The sequence below is a fragment of the Pleurodeles waltl genome, chromosome 12 (genome assembly GCF_031143425.1).
Source record: "Pleurodeles waltl isolate 20211129_DDA chromosome 12, aPleWal1.hap1.20221129, whole genome shotgun sequence".
Taxonomy (NCBI): domain Eukaryota; kingdom Metazoa; phylum Chordata; class Amphibia; order Caudata; family Salamandridae; genus Pleurodeles; species Pleurodeles waltl.
Window position 1 is genome coordinate 273,969,372 of NC_090451.1, and position 16,149 is coordinate 273,985,520.

General features: G+C 43.9%; 2 protein-coding genes across 2 annotated transcripts in view; one reads left to right on the top strand and one right to left on the bottom strand.

Moving 5' to 3' along the window:
• Positions 1-13,765, bottom strand: part of OGFOD1 (2-oxoglutarate and iron dependent oxygenase domain containing 1) — a 236,901-nt gene extending 223,136 nt beyond the window's left edge. Inside the window, exon 1 of the mRNA XM_069215834.1 lies at positions 13,437-13,765. Coding sequence (XP_069071935.1) covers positions 13,437-13,611 — 175 coding nt within the window. The 5' untranslated portion in view covers positions 13,612-13,765. The remainder of the gene's footprint in view (positions 1-13,436) is intronic.
• A 183-nt stretch (positions 13,766-13,948) lies between these two features.
• NUDT21 (nudix hydrolase 21) overlaps positions 13,949-16,149 on the top strand; it is a 78,965-nt gene continuing 76,764 nt past the window's right edge. Inside the window, exon 1 of the mRNA XM_069215839.1 lies at positions 13,949-13,971. The gene's annotated coding sequence lies outside the window, so the exon portion shown is untranslated. The remainder of the gene's footprint in view (positions 13,972-16,149) is intronic.

The following is a 16,149-nucleotide window of genomic DNA, read 5'->3' on the forward strand; positions in this document are numbered from 1 at the left end:
AACATGCTAATCAGTGGTTAGGATAGGGGTTCACAATACCGACGCAAATAGACAAAATGACTGAATCTATGCTTTGTTGAACTGACGCGTTAATGCCAAATTATGACAATCTTATTGAGTGTTTTGCTTTTGAAATTAACACACTTGCTCTTAGAATTGTAAACAATAGGGAATAAACTTCATAAAATTCTACTAAACTGGTGTGGTTATTCATGACTGCAAGGTCATGGTAGCGTCTTAAGTTGATTAATGTCTTTGACTAAAGTGAAATGCATTGTTGTGATAAATATTGATGATATTATTGACGTATTGATTGACATATTGATTAGCTATCTCGTCCTAAAGTGTTTCTCAACTGGGTCAAAAGATTCATTGGCCTAAAACGAGTCCTGATGTGTAATAAATTATCATAAAGGGACGCGTTAACAGTTCTGGTAGCAGAGCGACGGTTTGGCCCTTTGGGGCCCTAGGACGGAGAATTACTGTTTAGATTGTTTTTCTGAAATAATGCAAATTGGAGAGATGATGCGTTTCTAAATTCACCATGACTTTCCCGGGATCTCGGAGCCTGCCTAAGTGAGTTGGGGATGTTCTCGGCATTTTAGCATGTGTGGTATAGAATTTGCGCTTGCTCAGCTTATGCATTTTGCAGGTGATTGTGAAGTTTGTGTATGTTTAGGTCAGGTAATGTTGTTTTAGTAGGAGTAGGCGTACTCCATAGTATGAGAGAAGGGAAGTTGGCGTACTTCATATGAGTGTGGCGCTTTGTACTCAAAATTATCCACGTGGTTGGTTGTTAATGTATGGACCCGTCGTGGTCTAAGACTCCGGAGTATATTGACAAGTGTAGGAGACACTTGGGTTTATGTTGTAATTTGTGCAGTTTAATAAGTCAATGGGGCGTGGTTGACAAGTCGAGTTCGAGTCAAATTGTGTGTGTGAAAACTTCGATGGAGATTTGGCAAGTTCTAAAGTGCACTAGGACAAACCATTGACAAGTCGAGAATAGGATTTGCGGGTCGAATTCTGCTTGCGTATGCGGGAGCTGAGAAGGAGAGAGTAGCGGCCGAGGCTTCAAGTGAAATCTCTGTAAAGTTCTGAAGTGATTGTGTACCCTTCCTGTTGTAAACCGGCAAATTTGAGTTGTTGTTGTGGTTGTTAAGGGTGCTCACAATATATTGCATTAGTTTGGTGTGAATCCAGTGACAAGCCGCATGACTTTGTCAGCTGCAGTGTGTGTGAATGTGACGTCAGTGGTACCGCGCTGGGATAGGTCAGTTGCCGAGAGGGGTCGCGCACAGATTGGCTGCCGTCCGTGAGAGGCAATAGGTTGAGAAAGGTGGGTGAAGAGTGTCCTGGGAATTAAAGTCACTTCCTGATTAAATACAAAACAAGAGAAAAAGACGCAAAGATGAATTTTATCAAGGCTTTTAGGAACGCTCTGAAAGGAGACGCATACATTATGGCGAGTGAGGGGGAGCCTACAACGCCTGAGGGTACTCCAGCTTATATAGTAATGGAGGAGAAGGGAGTTGTGCCTTGCTTATGGATGAAACAGTGGCACAAACTAACAGAGAAGAAGGGATGTTTAGCGTTTCCGGAACACGGAACGTTTAATACGAGAATTTTAGAGAATTTGAGGTGGATGTTAAGTGTACAAAAGCCACCTCCGAGGCCAGCCCAGTATGAGGCATTAGCAGTCTGGTATTTGATGGCCATACGACAAAGACAGCAGAAATTTGAAAGGAGAATGAAAAGGGCAGAGAAGACTTTAGCTGAAGCTAGATGGGACAATGTGAGCAAAATGTGGAGAAGGGGGAATAGTTGACGGACTCAAATTGTTTCCAGCAATAACACAGGGAGACGAAACGCAGGGAAAGAAAGCCACCTGTAAGACAGACAAGGACACTAATAAGCCTAAAGAGACTAAGAGGTCTTGGATAGAAGAAGATGACTCAGAAGATGAAGAGTTTCTTAATCAATTGTTGCATGATCGCCCGCCACCTTATGCAATAAATGACAATGCACTGAGCACTAGTGCGGGTCCTGGGAACCAGACGCAGGACAAGGGAGTTACAGGTACAGTGCAGACTAGTGATACGGTTTTGACACAAAGTGGTGTTAGTGTACCCACTGCGCCAGACATGCAGATACAGTTGGAACCTCCACCGCAGATACGGAGAATCTATCCAGACGTCCCAGTACTAGAGACTACTACGAGACTGATAGAGCCGCCTGATCCGATATATACAAAATCGAGATTAGTGCAGATTGAGCCAACTCCGCAATTGCTGCCCCAGCCGCAGCAACAGCTGATTCCGAATTATAGTACAGCAGCGGCATCTCCGTTAGTACCTGTAACAGCTGCAGTGAGTCAAGCTTTGGGAGTTACTGCTCCGCGAGGTTTGGGACCAGGTCAGACACCAGCTGCCATATCATTACCAATTATTGTTGGTTCACCTGTACCACTATGTGCGCAGGGTAAACCTGTCACATGTGATCAAGGGGTGGGGACCCAGGAAATAATGAGGGAAGGGTTCACAAGAACCCCCGATCAATATCACCAAGATCGCAAACAGCCGAACACCTCAGGTCTCTGTTAGAACATAGTCCGATTGGGGCTCCTTTGGAGGCAATGAGACAAGTAGGGTCAAGTGTGTTAGCCCCACAGACGATGAGTGCGGATGCATTGCAAGCACCATTGATGCAGTCAGGAAGTATTTCGATGCAAGGCTTCTCCGTGCAACAACTAAATGAGTGGTTGGGAAATAGCAAAACTCCACAACCTGTTACAGTGACTACAGAAAGATCAGAGAGAGATGATTACTTAAACTTTGTGAGACTGGGTGTGGAAGATGCTGAACTAGTGGAAGGGACAATAGGGGTAAACAGATTAGAATCATACACAGAAGCAGAATTAAGGTATCTGTGCCCCAAAATCACTAAGGAGGTAGGCAAGGTACATCAGAGGTTGGCGAACCTGGCAGATAAATACAATATTGATATTGAGAATACTAAACATTTGAAGAGAAGCTACAGACTGGACTTTGACACTAAGGATTTTGACCACATGAGGTCTGCCGGAATAAAAGCGCATCTTAAAGAAATACTGCAAAGTGCGCAGATTTGGGCAGCCTTAGAAAAGTGGGAAGGTAGATGGGCAAAGAAAAGAGATAAGGAGAAAGGTGACAGTCCGGGATCAAGCCCGACTAAAGCTTCACTAGACACTGGGACAGTAAAGATACTACCAATGAGAGAAACAGCTGGAGGGGTTCTAGTCCATGTACCGTGGACTAGGGGAGTGTAACCGTATTGGTGCGGAGGAATCACTCAGGACTCGCGTGTTCTATGTACAACGTGTTTTATTTGTAGGTTTTGGTGGGTTAAAGTTCAGGTAAGTTTAAGTCTTTCTTCGACTGCCGTGGATGTGGTGGCTTTTATTCTCGTGGTTCGTTCTTCACTCTTCTCTTTCTGTCTCCTTGTCTCACAGGTCTCCCCGGGAAGCACATGTGGAGAAAACAGAACAACAGAGGTAAGTGTTCAGGGTTTTTTCCACTCCATAAGGTTTACTTATTCTCTCTTTCGGTCTCTCTTTTCAGTTCTGGTATTCGTTATCTGTTATTTTCCTGTTACTGTTTCTTTCTAGGGCACTTCTCTCTATTTAATCTTTGCCTATGTCTCTTGCTTCATGCATCTTCTATCCTCTTCTGTGCCCGTATGATCCTGTGTGCGGTGCCTTGGGTGTGGACTATACAGGATACTATGCTTTGTTGTGGTCTGGTGATAGTGATTCCCCAATTCTCTCCCCTTTCAATGCCCGTGCCTTTTAATTCTCCCCCCCCCTTCTCTATCTCTCTCATGGTTGTGGTCCCACGCACCTGGAACTGCCACGCTTCTCCAGAAGCGTGGCGGGGTGCAGCGTTCCGTCTTCCCGGTTGCCTGTTGCCAGGGATGCCGTCGGACGTCTCCGGTCTTCTCCCCGTGAAGACCACTGGTTTCGCCATCTCCGGGTTCTGTTCGGGCTCCGCTTTCCGTCTTCCTCGTCCGCCTGTCCTTCGCCGTCTTCCTCGTCCGCCTGTCCTTCGCCGTCTTCCTCCTGGACTCCTGTCTCCTCTCTCCTTCTTCCCTCGTCCGCAGATTCTGACGCTGGAAAATTTGACCTCCCGGCATCCCGCGCCCACTGACCATTCCACCAATCACGGGAAGTGAGGCCAGGAAGGTCTGGATCACAAGTGGCAGCGTCAGTACAAGTCAGGGCCATGTGCGGGCGATCTGAATCCAGCCCGTCACAGGGAGACATTCTGTCCTTCACAAATGATTATCCCACGTTGAGGGAAAAGCCAATAGAATGGTATCAGCAGACAGATAGATTTGTGAAGCTTGCGAAATGTCTCTGGGAGGATTTGAATACCTTGTTTGAGATCATTGTTCCACCTGACTTATGGCTCGAGTGCAAGAGAGGTGTGGACTGGCCTACACAGGAGACAGCAAGGGATAAGGTGACTGGAGCACCATCTGAAGAGGTGATGAAGTGCTATCATAAAGTGATTGAGTTTTTGAAGCAAAAGGTGTCGCCGAAAGTGACTGATTGGCAGAAAATCGATCGAACCTCACAGGAGGTTAAAGAGTCTATTCATGCTTACTATGAGCAATTGTTGAAAGCGTTCAAACAGTACAGTGGCACTGAGACTATTACGCCGAAAGACATGAACCATCTTGTATTCAGATTTGTTGAAGGGCTGAGACCAGAAGTGAACCAGATGATTAAGAATCATTTGATCTGCTGGCAAGCGAAGCCGATTGATGAGGTGTTGCAGTATGCAAAATACTGTAGTGATGAGATTGAGCTGAAGCAGAGAAAGTTGAAGGAGAAAGTGATGCTGATGAAGATTAAGGCAGCGCAGGCAGGTATGCAGGGAAATGGGATTCAGCAGATGATACAACAGCAACCGCAAGGGAATGGCGTGTTTCAGGTGCAACCGAGAGGCCGAGGTTTTGTGAATCGCAGTCCAGATTTGAATACTGTTGTGGTTCAAAATGACGTACAAGGGATGAAAAAGATGTCACCATGGCACGCGTGCGGGGGCGTGGGGCATTGGAAGCGGGAATGCCCAAATACGGTGCAGGATGGTGTTGTTCAACAAAGCACGGATATCGGTACATTTCAAAATGTGAGGGGTTCAAAAGTGAGAGGTCAAAATCAGAACCTCCAAAATAACATGGTTCAGATGCAAGGGTTACAGCCAATGCAGCAAATACAAATGCCCTGTGTTCAACCGGCACAGATGCAGCAGGTACAACAGCAGGTTCCCATGGTACCTAGACAGCAAATGCAATTACCATTGACTCCAATGGGACAGCAACAGGGGATGCTTCCTCAGCAGGTCACAGGCCAAACGAGGAGTCAAAATAACACAGTGCAGCAGTCCCCATTGCGTGGTGATGATGCAATGAATGATGAATGGTCAGATGATAGTTCAGACAGTGAGGAGTGCAGGCTTGCAGCGTCCCTAGAGGTAGATCAAAAGGGACCCTATGTAGAGGGAAAGGTGATGGGTCACAAGGTTTCCTTCCTGGTTGATACAGGAGCTACGCGCTCTACAGTCAGTAGTGCAGAGGTTCCGAAACTGCCACTTTCAGGACGTACCATAAGAGAGCAGGAGTAGCAAACCAGTACTTGACAAATCCGATTTCCGACCCGGTTCAGGTTGGGATTGGAAACTTCCAGGGACTGCATAAGTTTGTAGTCTGTGATTCAAGTCCTGTGTCCTTACTGGGAAGAGACTTATTGTGCAAGACAAAGTGTTTGATTACTTGTTCTAATGGAGGGATTGAGGTGCAGACAAACAGTGACGATGAAGAGGACGAAGGACAATTTACAGATCTAGAGTCGGAAATCACCAACGAAGACTATCCTTTGATAACCTTATTCCCGATGCTTACAGTGACTGACTTACCAGCTGAGTTGCAGAGAACAGTGACAGAGAAAGTGTGGGACCAAACAGGAAAGGAAGTGGGACTGATAAAAGGAGTAGAACCGGTTAAAGTGCAGGTCAAGCTGAATGCGGTGTTTCCTCAGGTGCCGCAGTATCACATGGCACAAGATGTCCTTATTCAGGTGTCAGAGATAATTGAGGACTTTGTAAAACAAGGAGTTCTAAAAGAGGTATTGAGCAGCCCATGTAATTCACCAATAATGGGTCTGAAAAAGCCTTGTGGGAAAGTTCGAATTGTGCAGGACTTGACGAAAATAAACAAGATTGTGGTAAAGTGCTGTCCCATAGTACCGAACCCAGCCGTAATCATGTTTCAGGTTCCGTGTGATGCAGAGTGGTTCACGGTTGTGGACTTGTCACAAGCATTCTTTTCGGTGCCTCTTTTTGAGGAGAGCCAATTTCTCTTCAGTTTCAAATTCCTGGACAAGGTGTACAGTTGGTGCAGAATTCCTCAGGGGTTTTCTGAGTCACCTTCCATCTTCAATCAGATATTGAAGAAGGACTTGGAGTCATTAGAACTGCCTTTCAGTTCGACTCTGGTGCAATACATTGGTGGCTTGTTGATTGCGTCCAGGACAAAAGACGATTGCAGGTATGACACAATTGCCTTATTGAATCACTTGGGAAAGAATGGACATAAAGTGTCCCCAAAGAAGTTGCAGTACTGTCAGAAAGAGGTGAAATACTTAGGGCATTTGATTGAGAAAGGGTCCAGGAGAATATCAAAAGAAAGGGTGACGGCCATACTGCAGATGAACCCCCCGACAACAAAGAGAGATGTCAGGATGTTTTGGGGAATGGTGGGCCACTGCCGCCAGTGGATTCCCAACTTTTCGATTATCTCTAAACCATTGATAAAGTTGACAGGCAAAGAAACTAAAGATGACCCGTATACCATAATTCTGTCCGAAGAGGAGCTGGAGTCATTCATGGAATTGAGAAGAGTGCATGTGTAGGGCACCAGCCTTAGGTATGCCTGATTACACTAAGCCTTTTCTACTGTTCTGTCATGAACGTGATGCTTGTTCTTTGTCTGTTTTAACAGAGGTCCATGGAGGTGCAAACCGCCCTGTAGCATATTTTTCAGCTACTTTGGACCCAGTCGCAGCAGCCTTACCGGGTTGTTTGCGTGCAGTTGCAGCAGTTGGTCATAGCCTCACACAGTGTGACGGCATAGTGATGGGACATCCCTTAACAGTAGTGGTTCCACATTCAGTTGAAATTCTGTTAACCCGAACAAAAACTCAACATATGACAAATGCCCGACTTACTCAATATGAGACAATCATTTTGGGGTCACCTAATGTCTCCTTGAAGAGATGTACTGTATTGAACCCGGCAACTCTACTTCCTGTTCAAAATACTGAGATTAACAATGCCGAGGAAGTGAAGCACGACTGTCTTGAGGTAACAGAACTATGTACCAAACCCATACCTGACATTAAAGATACACAGTTAGAAGAAAATGACTGTATTATGTTTGTTGATGGTTCCTGCTTGAGAGACTCAGTCGGAATACTGAGAGCCGGTTATGCTGTATGTACAATCACCAGTATTATAGAAGCTTCCTGGCTCGAGGGAGTGTATTCCGCACAAGTAGCTGAATTAATTGCCCTTACTAAGGCATGCTACGCAGCTGGAAATCTGAAAGTCACTATCTATACGGACAGCAGATATGGATTCGGAATTGTACATGATTTTGGCCAATTGTGGTCACAGAGGGGTTTCATGACCTCTTCTGGTTCACCAGTGAAAAAAGGTGAACAAATTAAGGATTTGTTACATGCAATTCAGTTACCTCTTGAAATTGCCGTGGTGAAATGCAATGCTCACGTTAAGTCGCAAGACGTTGTGTCAATGGGAAACGGCTATGCAGATCAAGTCGCAAGATTATGCGCATTGAAGTGTATATCGTTCAAGGAACAGTGGGAATTGTTACCGCAAACTGAAAATGAAACGTGCTTGAACTTTGCATTAAGAGTGGTTGATACTTTAGATGAGCTAAAATCACTGCAGGGCCTTGCTAGCAGAGAGGAAAAAACGCTCCTGGCAAAGAATGCAATGTGTACAAAGAGCTGACGACTTGTGGGTCTCAGAGGAGGAGAAGCCGGTTTTGCCAAACAGCCTTTTGTCACAGTTTGCAAGGCTTTATCATGGGCAGGCACATCTTGGGAGAGATGCAATGATCAGATTGTTCAAAATTGACTGGTTCAATCCAAAATTCAGACAAGCCACAGAGGTTACCTGTCACAGGTGCATCATCTGTCAACAGATGAATGCAGGAAAAGGGACTGTGGTGACTTCTTTGAGCCACATAGGGAGATCTGGAGGTCCGTTTAGCAAGATGCAAATGGATTTCACTGAGATGCCAGTGTGTGGAGGCTTGAGGTATGTGTTGGTGATTTTGTGTGTTTTCAGCCACTGGATCGAAGCCTATCCTACACATAGAAATGACAGTCTCACAGTTCCAAAGCTGTTGCTTAGAGAGCTAATACCAAGGTTCGGATTTCCGGTCTCTTTAGAATCAGATAGAGCCAGACATTTCGACAATGAGGTGATTAAGCTCTTGTGTGCTGCATTAGACATTGAACAGAAGCTGCATTGTAGCTACCGCCCCGAAGCATCAGGACTAGTAGAACAGATGAATGGCACCTTGAAGTCGAGAATGGCAAAAATGTGTGCAGCTACCAATATGAAGTGGCCAGATGCATTGCCTTTAGTGCTGATGTCAATGGGAAACACACCTGATAAGAAGACAGGACTGTCCCACCATGAGATTCTCATGGGCAGAGCTATGAGGTTACCCAAAGTACCTGCAAATGCTCTTGTGAATATCACAGATGATATGGTGTTGGACTACTGAAAAGGTCCGGCTGATGTGGTCCACTCTTTTTCCCACCAGGTGGAGACTAACACATTGCCACCGATCAGTGATCCAGGTCACACCCTGCAAGCCGGTGACTGGGTGGTTGTCAAGAAGCACGTGAGGAAGTCGTGTTTGGAGCCACGCTGGAAGGGGCCATATCAAGTAATACTAACAACAACCACTGCTGTGAAATGTGCAGGCGTTTCAAACTGGATACATGCCTGTCACACAAAGAAAGTGACATGTCCGACTGATGAGGAACTTGAAGTTTCCGACTCAGCAATTCCAGAGAAGGAAGTCTCAGGGCCGGAGAACAGCCAAAGGGGAACTGAGACTGCAGGAGAGCCCACTGAGGACGTCCTAGTCCCTCAAACAGTAAACGAGTTCAAGAGAGGTGACAGTGAGCCTATCTCAGTAGAGGTGGCAGGAGAACTAAGTCAAGGAGAGGTTCTCCCAGAAATAGACGGATACGGGTTAGAGCTTGAACCCGTTACAGACCCAGAAGAAGAGGGGGAAAGAGCAGAGGGAGGTCAAAGCACACCAACATCTCCTGAGCCAGCTGCAGGTCCGTCAAGAGAAAACACCATAGCACAAGAGGAGGGTGCTGTTCAGCGTCCTGAAAGGCCGAGCAGGAAGAAGACGCATAAGGGTGATAACTGGCCAAAGAAACAAGCTGCAAGAGAAAAGGTTGTACCAGGTGAACCAACAGCGGAAGAAATTGATACAACCAGAAGAGAGGATCTTAGTGAAGGAGAACTGCAGAATGAACGCAGACTGAAAAGAAAAAGAGTTGCAAATAGAAGGTACGCAGGTCCTGAATGGGCATACGCAACGACATCTGAATGGCAACAAGAAATCTTAGCGTTCTGTTTTGATCGAGAAGTACGAGGCCAATACTACGGTACCTGAAATCACTTTGAGGAAGAGACTGTGTTGAAATTGAAATTGAGATTGAAGGCTGAAAAGCTGAGAAAAGAGACTAATAAATTACTGGATGTGACACTGATAACCTGATTTGACTTTGAGAAACCGATTATGACAAGCTGCTAAAAACCTGATTTGACAAAAGGGTCCTGGGGAGAGTGAAACGCTGTAAATACACACAGAGAGAGAAAGAAACTTTGCATCAAGAAAAAAAAAAAAAAAAGATTTTTAAATCATCCTCAAGCTGATTGTTTGTTTGAGTTATTCTGCTCTCTGATTCTTTACAGATCATGGCTTACACTAGAGGTAGTGGCAAAAAGGGTAAAGTGTGTGGTTGGTTAAGTGTTATCTTAGGTATTGTATGTGCAATAATAATTGTAGGAGTGATTGTGGGAATGCCGTGGCTGGATAAGAAAGTGACTAATAATGCTTCAAAACCTGAGACTGCCACACTAACACCGTGGGAAAAATTTGAGCAAGATACACAACATTTGCATGAGGGAACTAATTCAAAAGGGGAACTTTCTACTAATGTCTTCTATCGCTTGCTGAATGAGTATGTTGATACAATGGATGCGAGAAACTGTGTACAAAGATTCCTTCATCAGTACAAGAGGGGATCACCTATCATAGCTTACCATTAACTTACGGGATAAGTTGTAGTCTGCTACTAACAAGATTCTATGATCAGGAGCATGTGCAATATTTGTATTCCAATTTGGATGTGGTGTTTTCTTTTCTGCCTGTGATTGAGTTTCTGAACAAATTAGCTAAAGAGCATAGTATAAAATGAGTTAGAGGTTTCTTTGAACCAACACTGACATTTGGGACAGCTTATGCACACCGCAATAATCTGACTTGCTTATTAACACCTGTAGAGAAAAGCTTTTTAGATCACACTGATGATAGACACAAAGCATTGAAAGAGAGACTAGAAAAGGGACTAGAGAAACACACATATGCAAATGATTATGCTTACACTGCAATAAATACGCAAGGCAAATTAGCTATAGATGCATTACATGTAGGCAGGCTTTGCATATATAGGCCAAAATCTGATCATGACACTTTATTTGTGGGAACGAGTGAATGCAGGCATGTGTTTTTTGTTTCAGAGTAAATGGACATTCATGTTAAATGGACAGGATACAGCGATCCCTGGGATCTATTATATCTGTGGGCCTAATGCTTATTACCGTCTCCCTAAGGGATGGTATGGGACATGTTATTTGGGGATAGTTTTCCCAAAGATTTACCAGATTGATGACTTAAAAACAAATACCTAAAGAGTCTGAATTACAACATGCAAGACAGAAGAGAGACAGCGGCGGCTGTCATTGGTGACATATTTGGAGCCATAATTCCTTCAGTAGGGGTTATTTTGAACTCCATAAAGATTCAAAAGTTGTCTACTATTGAGGATAACATGCTGACAAATTTTATAGGAGCCATACTCCTGATGGATACTGAACTTGCTGCGGAAAGAGCTATGACTCTTCAAAATAGGCTTGCTTTAGACATTCTTTTAGCAAAGAGCGGCGGAGTCTGTAAGATGCTTAACGAGCGTCATTGCTGCTCATTTATTCCAGATAATAGTAAAAAGATTAGAGGTATGCTTACTAACCTAACGAGAGAGAGTGCAGATTTGAAGGAACTGAAGGAACCTGGAGTGTGGGAAAAAGTTGGAAAAGGAATTGCCAGAGTAGGGAGCTGGTTTAGCAATATTTAGAACGGGGTTCTTGCAAAACTACTAGGGGGTCTATTAATTGTTCTGATCTGTTTATTGGGTTTATGGGGAGCATGCAAAATTAATGACAGAATTAAAAGAAATTGGACAAAGCGAAGTAAAAGAAACGAAGAAAATGAAAGGGAGAAAATGTTTAATGAAATTTCGGAAAGCTCACACAAAGGACAAGATGTTGAAATGTGCATTATGCGCAAGGTGAAAAATTTAAAGTGAAAGGTTGAAAGGGAAAGGTTTGTGTGATGACGAACGTCATCAGAGGAGGGACTGAGAGAGCGTAGCCTATATAATCTATATTAACATGAAATGTTTATGAATTAATGTTTGATAACGCAGCATAGAAAATGTATTACTAGGTTTTGCTAAAACATGCATCTAAAATGTGACCACGGGGAGTGGCCGCCAATGTATACGTGGACTAATGAAAATGACTAATGTTTTTGAATTACTGTAATTAAATAGTTTTATTCTAATTATTAATGATTATGTTATTGAAAATGTTTGCTAATAAACCTTGTAGGCCTTAAGTTAGCATGAGCCGAAGTTAAGCTGCCTGGCTCTCATATTAAAAGTGTTTTTCCAAAATATGCAGTGTGCTGGCTCGCAAAAGGACATGACCCCTTGTTTTCTTCAAACTAGAAACTGAATGTAACCATAGTAGATCCGTTCTCATGAAATTCATATAGTTTGTAGAAATGTATTAGCAAAAAGCAACAGTGTAGATTAATGTAATGTACAAGGTCGCTCAAACCGGTACAGACAATGGAGCTATTGACCATAAGATGTCCAAAGAATTACAGAAGGATGAAATCATACCGGACGTGCTACCTCTGAAGACGTCAATCATATGGACCAATAAACTGTCTGTAAATTAATGTGGGGTGAAAGATTTAATGACAATCTGTTTTCCATTGTATAAAGATAGTGGGGTGTAACATTTAACCAATTAAGTTTATGGGGAATGTACAACGAAAAAGGGATAAAAACCCATGACACTGGGAGTCATCAGAGATTGGTTAGGGAAATGCTGTTGATTTGATCCAGAAACTTTGTCACTCTGTTTGGTGACTTATTGGTTTTACTTAAACCATCCTTCCCTTAGATTGCCCATCTTACACTTTACCTCCTTATGAGGGAAGTGCCCCTTTTCCCTGGGAGCTGAGTTTTGACTGATGGCGAATCAACTGATGTACTGAAGACGAAGTCTGAACCTGAGTGCTGACCCAAAACTTGGAGGGTAACTATGACAATGAAATTGTTATTTGTCTGTTTGCTTTTCCTTTCTAGGTACCAACTGTTAACTTTTGACAGCGTCCATAGCTAGATGTTTTCCAAATTGGTGTTCTAAATTGTTTTGCATGAAGCCCAACATGCTAATGCTAATCAGTGTTTAGGATAGGGGTTCACTATACCGACCCAAACAGACAAAATGACTGAATCTATGCTTTGTTGAACTGACGCGTTAATGACACTTTGCTAAAGTTGATCTATGTTGACGCTGTGTTATGTTCTAATAATTGCATTCCTTGCTTTGATGAAGTCTTATTCGAGTTGCCAAATTATGACAAAGTTATTGAGTGTTTTGCTTTTGAAATTAACACATTTGCTCTTAGAATTGTAAACAATAGGGAATAAACTTCATAAATTTCTACTAAACTGGTGTGGTTATTCATGACTGCAAGGTCATGGTAGCGTCTTGAGTTGATTAATGTCTTTGACTAAAGTGAAATGCATTGATGATATTATTGACGTATTGATTGACATATTGATTAGCTATCTCGTCCTAAGGTGTCTCTCAACTGGGTCAAAAGATTCATTGGCCTAAAACGAGTCCTGATGTGTAATAAATTATCATAAAGGGACGCTTTAACAGTTCGGTGCGCGATATGAAGATAAGGCACAGTACCGGTTCTGAGGCTACAGCCCTCGGCCCATGCTGTCGCTGCCTCATCCCTGAAAGTCTCCTCCTGCAGTGAGGGGTTAAGCTCAGACCCGCACATCGTCTGCAACTCTTCCTGCATGCGTCCCCTCTTCGCCGAGGACTGGGAGCCACCAGGTCGCAACCGCCGCTTCTCGTTCATCCTGCAAAGGCTTCCCTTCCTCCGCTAGTCTGGTGACCACTGACGCTATAAACGAATGTATGACCCTTCTTTTTAATATCAACTCATCAGCCCCCGAGGATCCTCACGGTGTGGGAAATTTTTCTCTATCCTTCCTGTGCAAAAACGTGTTGTCTCCGTAACCCCGCCTCCCTTCTCTCCCATTAGCTACTAACTAGGACTCCACCCCGTCTCGTCATCATTGGTGCCCTGCGCTTCTCTCATTGGTTGATTGGGTTAAGCCTTCCAATTCCTCTATCGCTAATTGGCTGACCGTGACCCTCCCCCTTCTTATTCCTCCCTGTGACGTTTCCTCCCGGACGGGTTAGAGACCGGAGTATGGTACGTATACTTTTGCCGCAACAGGTATTCTGTTTTTTTGCCTCGAGTGGAGTTCCCCGTGGCAGCGCTTAGGTCAATGTTTAATTGTCCTCGAGGAGGCTTCAGACAAGGTAGCGGGGGAATCGGAACGTGGTTGTGCCAAACTATAGCTCACTATTTAATCTCACAGTTCTCTGACTTGCATGTGTGTTTTTTTTCGGTACCAGGGAATCAAGCTAACTTTTTTTAGTTGCGTTGTGCCACCTTTTAAAAAAAATATATATATTTTTTACTTTTCGAAGACTCTGCTATGATTATCTTATGGTAACGTTATCCTTATTCCGTCTCGTCCTCGTCACAGTTATTCCTACCTGCAGGCCAAGCTTGGGAAAGCAGAAAGGAAGGTGTTTAAAAATATTGTGTGTGTGCTGGGAGGGGATTTATTTACTCTATCCACATATATTGAAATGTGGAATTTCAGACGGCAGAAAACTAAAAGTCATGCATGGCTGTAAAAATCGGGAGTCTCCCGCTTAAATCGGGTCACTTGGCGTGTTTATTACTAATAAGGTAGCCTCATGACAAGAAACAAAGTAGGGTGCGATGTTAACTCCCTGGCCTTCGGCACCCATTCAGACAAGCAGCACTGCAGAAGGGTGCGAATTACCTCCTGTAAGAAATGTGTCCTTTCTGCAGAGTCACGCCAGATTTTTTACCTTCTACAGGACTCAATATTTTACTGGCTATAGAACACTATGCACTTTGCTTTTGCTAACCAGTGATAAAAGCCCTAATTTACATACTGTCGAACGGCCCGTTTCTCTGCTGCCACGAGTGACAGAGTAAGTTACTCCGTTGCCCTAACGGAGATGCCACCCACCAAATTTAGATCTGTCCGCAGGCCCAGCAGACATTTCTAGCTTTGACAGGAACCGCTGTCATGGATTCTTTAAAACGCCTTGCTTTGGCACACCTATTTTAGCTCAGGCCTGCGGCATGTGCCCTTTTACCTAGTTACATGGTTGATTTTCATTTATTCGTTTTAATTAATTTTAGCATGCTTGCTTTTAGCAGGGATGTTTTATTTTTCTAATCAGCTGCTATGCTGCAAAAATGTTGTTACTACTTTCCTTGCACATTTCACCGTGTATTTCTGGCAACTGCTGTACATGATAATGTATCTAGTATTGCAGCCACAAGAGTGCGCAGCCAACCTCGTCACTTAGACACATTACCACGTCAGGCCTACTTCTAAGAAAGCAACACGTTTTGTTATAAAAACATTGCACAGGCCAAAGAAGGTTAGAGAGATCATTCCAGCGAGAGGAGCCATCATATGCTGGGTGCCACTTTATTGCCACTTTGCTGACCTCAGTCCTGTCTCTACAACCAAAGGAGGAGACGGTGGCAGACGGCTTTTAGTCAGTTATGGGTCCTTCCATGGACTAATATGGGCAGAGAAGGGCTATAACTGCAATGCTCTCATGTAGATGCTAGGCGCATTGGTAGGAATTGGTACGTATTTGTTTATTCCAGTATGGTGGGATTGTTTGTTTCACACTAACTGATATATGTTTCATCTTCCTAGTAATTGCGGACCAAAAAATTTAGCATCAATTGCAGTCTTTTCAATAAATGCATTGAAAACTGTGCTGCATCTCTTTGTCTGCCTATGCTTGTGTGAGACTTGTACTAATGAGAGAAAGAGGCAGGTTCTGCCAACCACGACTTCCCTGAGGCATCAGATTGTCATGCATCAGGCTGCCACAAATCACCTTTACTTTCTAGATTTGGATGAGGGGCTGCTAGCTAGCTAAAAGGGTTAGGCTGACAGCTACCAGATGGTGTGGAAGTGACTCAGTCCTCTACATGCGATGGTGCTGCCACCCGAAAACAGCAGTTGACTCCATGGCAAGAGTCCTACAGCACCACTGTAACGAATGTCTTGTCAATCCATTGTAAGTTTGACAGATGGCTCAGTCAGCATGATGGAGTCATACGGCAAACTTACAATGTTTTTTTTTTTCATTTAAAAAAGAAAGTCTCAAAGCAGGATTTTCTTTCTGAAAAAAAAAACAATACCACCCTCTCTATGGGGGTTTCTTCCCATGTATGAAATTAGATGGGCGGACATATTACCAAACCTTCAACAGCCCTTATTCCGGTGGACTGTCTGAGGTGTTTGACCACAGCAGAGAT